At 33.0% G+C, this 3769-nt stretch overlaps 1 protein-coding gene across 1 annotated transcript; it reads right to left on the bottom strand.

Annotated features, from left to right (window-relative positions):
- Positions 1-1921: 1921 nt before the first annotated feature.
- LOC145116114 (F-box/kelch-repeat protein At3g23880-like) lies at positions 1922-3375 on the bottom strand. Its single transcript, XM_079052468.1, has one exon. It carries the CDS (start codon positions 3319-3321, stop codon positions 2017-2019), a length of 1305 nt encoding a protein of 434 aa, XP_078908594.1. The 5' UTR covers positions 3322-3375; the 3' UTR covers positions 1922-2016.
- Between the last annotated feature and the right edge of the window lie 394 nt (positions 3376-3769).

Consider the following 3769-nt stretch of genomic DNA (forward strand, 5'->3'; position numbering starts at 1 on the left):
TGCAGTAACAGCTGCAGCACCAGCCAAGATTGCAGAAGCTGGTGATGCCATGTCAAATCCAGTAACCCTTTTGCCGCTAAAAAAGGATTTAATTTAAATGACATTAATAGAAACTTCAATACATGCTCATAGACATTAACAGAAATACACATAATAGATATGAGAAACTCTAGAGACATCAATGTTATCACTACATCAAGACTATATGTGCAGTTAAACACCCTGTATGTGAGTTCATGTTTTCTTTTTCCCATTAAATGTTCGGTTGTTTGGATAAATGATGTTAAAAAATATAAAAAGTTAGGAGGACTTAACAAACTAACTGAATCTCCATCATTTTCTTTGTATTATGGAATTAGTCATCTTAACAAGCTGGAGGATAACATTTGGGGACACCGGATAACAAGGTAGAAGCAAGGAAAATCCAATAGTACACATTCTAAACCTTTACATATCATCTCACTGCTTTTAGTCGCGCAATAAATAGCAAGCTACTTTCATTTATTAGTGTGTTATAGCATCCTACTTTGAAGTTTGAGCTTTATTTTACTTTAAAAAATCATTATTATGTTTATCATATCTAAATGAAATATGCATATCCAAGGATGTATTTTTATAGAGAGGTCCACCTATGACAACTTGAGAAAATAAGGCTTTTATGGAAGTAGGAAAGATATTTATGTAGAAAGATATTTATGTAGCCATTAACAGGATTTGTGAGTTCACGGGTGAGAATATTTTTCAAATTCATGGTCAAGTATATTGATCTAATTTTAAACTTTTGTCTTCCTTATCCAAAGTGTCTGGATGGAGAAAATAATAACAATCTGAGACTTTTTTAAAATGCATAAAGAATTACTAATGAAGTGAGAAAATGTGTGTAGTTTAATCTATCGATTCATGTAAAAGTAAAGAGCAAAACGTTTAATTTCATCTTATGTTTATCTCGTACAACATTAAACATTAACAAAACACTTGCAAACTGTCCAAAAATTGTTGGGCTAATTTTGGTTAAAAGTTTATCTTTCATCGGTCTAATTTGTAATAACTGCTCAATAAAAACTAAATCAAAATTGCATTTGATACATTGATGCTAATCAATTGTCCATTTTTAGTGTTGCTTTGTGGTTCTCGGTAATTTTCATTGTAAACTAACAAAAAAATCTTAAGATTATAAGTTAAAACTAAATCATAGCCGCATTTGAAACAATACATAGTTGAATGAGAACCTGTGACGTTCAACGGCTTGTTGTCAGAGATTTTCGGTGAGGCTCGGCTCTGAGGAGCTTGTGAACGTGGATCAAATTAAGGAATCAGAGACAAAATCATAATCACATGTGGTGGGACTCTTGGAGGAGCTTGTGAACGCGGATCAAATTAAGGAATCAGAGACAAAATCATAATCGCATGTGGTGGGACTCTTGGATGTGAGGAGCTTGAAGGCGATCAAATTAGGGCATGGTTTGATCGATTCAAGGTTGTGAGAAGAAGGATTAAAAATCATTATTAAACATGTTTCCTTCAATGCATACTTAAAATATTTAAAATATATTTTTAATGGCAAAAATCAGGGTTAATATTTCTTTTAATGAGACAAAAAAATAATTTAAGTATTTCAATAAAACTTTAATGGTATTTAATATTTGTATGACATAAAAATGTGTCACTAAATGTCATTTAGTTTGTAACTGTAGATCATTCCATATATATTAAAAAACACATAACTATAAATTTTACATTAATCCACATATATCAAAAAGAAAAATATAATATAATATCAAAACAAAATATAGTTTTAGATGAATCCAAACGTATCAAAAAACTTCATAACATTACCATGTGTTTTTATTCAGAGAAATCTAGATAGATGTGAAAAAGATCACCTAAGATTATTATGCAAAATGCTTAATTTTATGTGCTTTAATCAATTTAACTGGTTCAACAAGGTTTTTGTAAAATCAGACGGTTTGTTTCGATTTAAAAATAGACATAAAACAGATACTAGTTGAATCTCTCTCATCTCCGGTTATCGGTCAAACCGGTTCGACCGGCCGTTTCAAACCGGTTTTTAAAACAGCTAGGCAGAAAAAATTTAACCAAGCACCGTCTTAGAAAAGCTAACTTTTCCTTGATATCAAGCCTGATTGTTATCTCTAGGGCCCGGGAATCGGGAGAAACCAGACTCTCAGCAATGGTATATGCTTGAGCCCATTCATTGAAGTTCTGAATCTCTGAAAATGAACAATTCTCGGAATCATATACAACCAACTCCGACCCATGTTGCAGCAAAACTTTCCCATCATTTGAAATACACAAAGGCACTGAAAATCCGAAGCACTCACGATCAATAGGATATGGGATAGAAACCAATTTAGTCCAAGAATCTTTCACCCCATAAACCTTCATCACCCATACATCCGCACAATTTCTACCATAATGATCACAAAGCACACACAACCATTCTCTCAAAGCCCCCAATTTCAAATCCATATCACCTTCATCACACGCAGGTTGCAAAATTTCTCCATACGTCTCCTTTGCTAAATCAAGAGAAACTATAGTCCACGAATAAGATGACCCAGAATCTTGAATACTCGTCCAATGAAGAACTCCATTCAAATACTTGACACAACAATCCATAGAAAAACCATTATGAAAATCACCAATTCTCTTCCAATTTCCAGTTTTCAATGAATATATCTTCACTATTGCATTATACACGGCTTCACCCTTATAAACATAATATATTGCAACAACTTTGTAATCATCAGAAGACTCATCGTACCCAAATTCATACTTACGAGGTCGCCCTCTAGAACCAGAACACGGTAACCTGTTTGATCTTCGGGTACTAGGGTTCCAAATAAACAGATCATCGACCTTGTTAGCTATTAAAAACAATCCATTGCAACAACCGAAGATCCGCACATAGTCAAAAGACTCTTTCAATGGATAATCAATCTCTAAGGCGTTCACGATTCCATCATAAAGCACATCATAAAGAGGACAACTATGAACACTTATTGACTTGGTACTGAAAATTAAGTGACGATGCGCATATCGATTGTTGCTGGTTGAAAAACTGAGATGGAATTTGACAAAATGAGGATCGGATATTATAGAGCACCATAACTTACACACAGACCTGATCCGTAAGAGCGATTTAACGGGAAGCCTCGACAGAATTTCGATAATGATATCAGGAGGTACCGATTGAGGATCTTTAGATGTTCCGGAAGAGTGCAACGTCTTGATTCTCTTTGGTTGTTGTCGGTGCTGCTCGTCGTCTTTGTCATGGAGTGTCATTGTCATCTTTGTCATCTTTGTTCGCCGAATAGGAGATTTTATATTCTCGACAGAGATATTTTGGGAACATATTACGTTTCACGTGGATATATTTTAGTATGAGCTTTAAATTTATGATTGAACATATCGTATCTATACTTTTTTTTTTCCTTTTTTTTATTGGTAAGGTACTTAAAGTTTCCTAACTTGACAAGCATTTTTATTTATTAAAACAAAACAAGATATCGAATAATTATTAATATAAAGATTTATATCTATTTAAGACCCTTTCAATTATTTCTTACCATGGTTTTGAAAACCGGACCGAAGACTACATTTTTACCATAACCATCTGTTCCGATCAAGCGGATTGGTCTCAAAAACCGAAACAACCAGATGATTTCATAATTATATTATTATTAATATCAATTATATAAAGAATACAAAAAATGAATATATATATATATATATATATATATATATA

This window comes from Lactuca virosa, chromosome 5 (genome assembly GCF_052849685.1).
Source record: "Lactuca virosa cultivar CGN04683 chromosome 5, Lactuca_virosa_CGN04683_v6, whole genome shotgun sequence".
Classification (NCBI taxonomy): domain Eukaryota; kingdom Viridiplantae; phylum Streptophyta; class Magnoliopsida; order Asterales; family Asteraceae; genus Lactuca; species Lactuca virosa.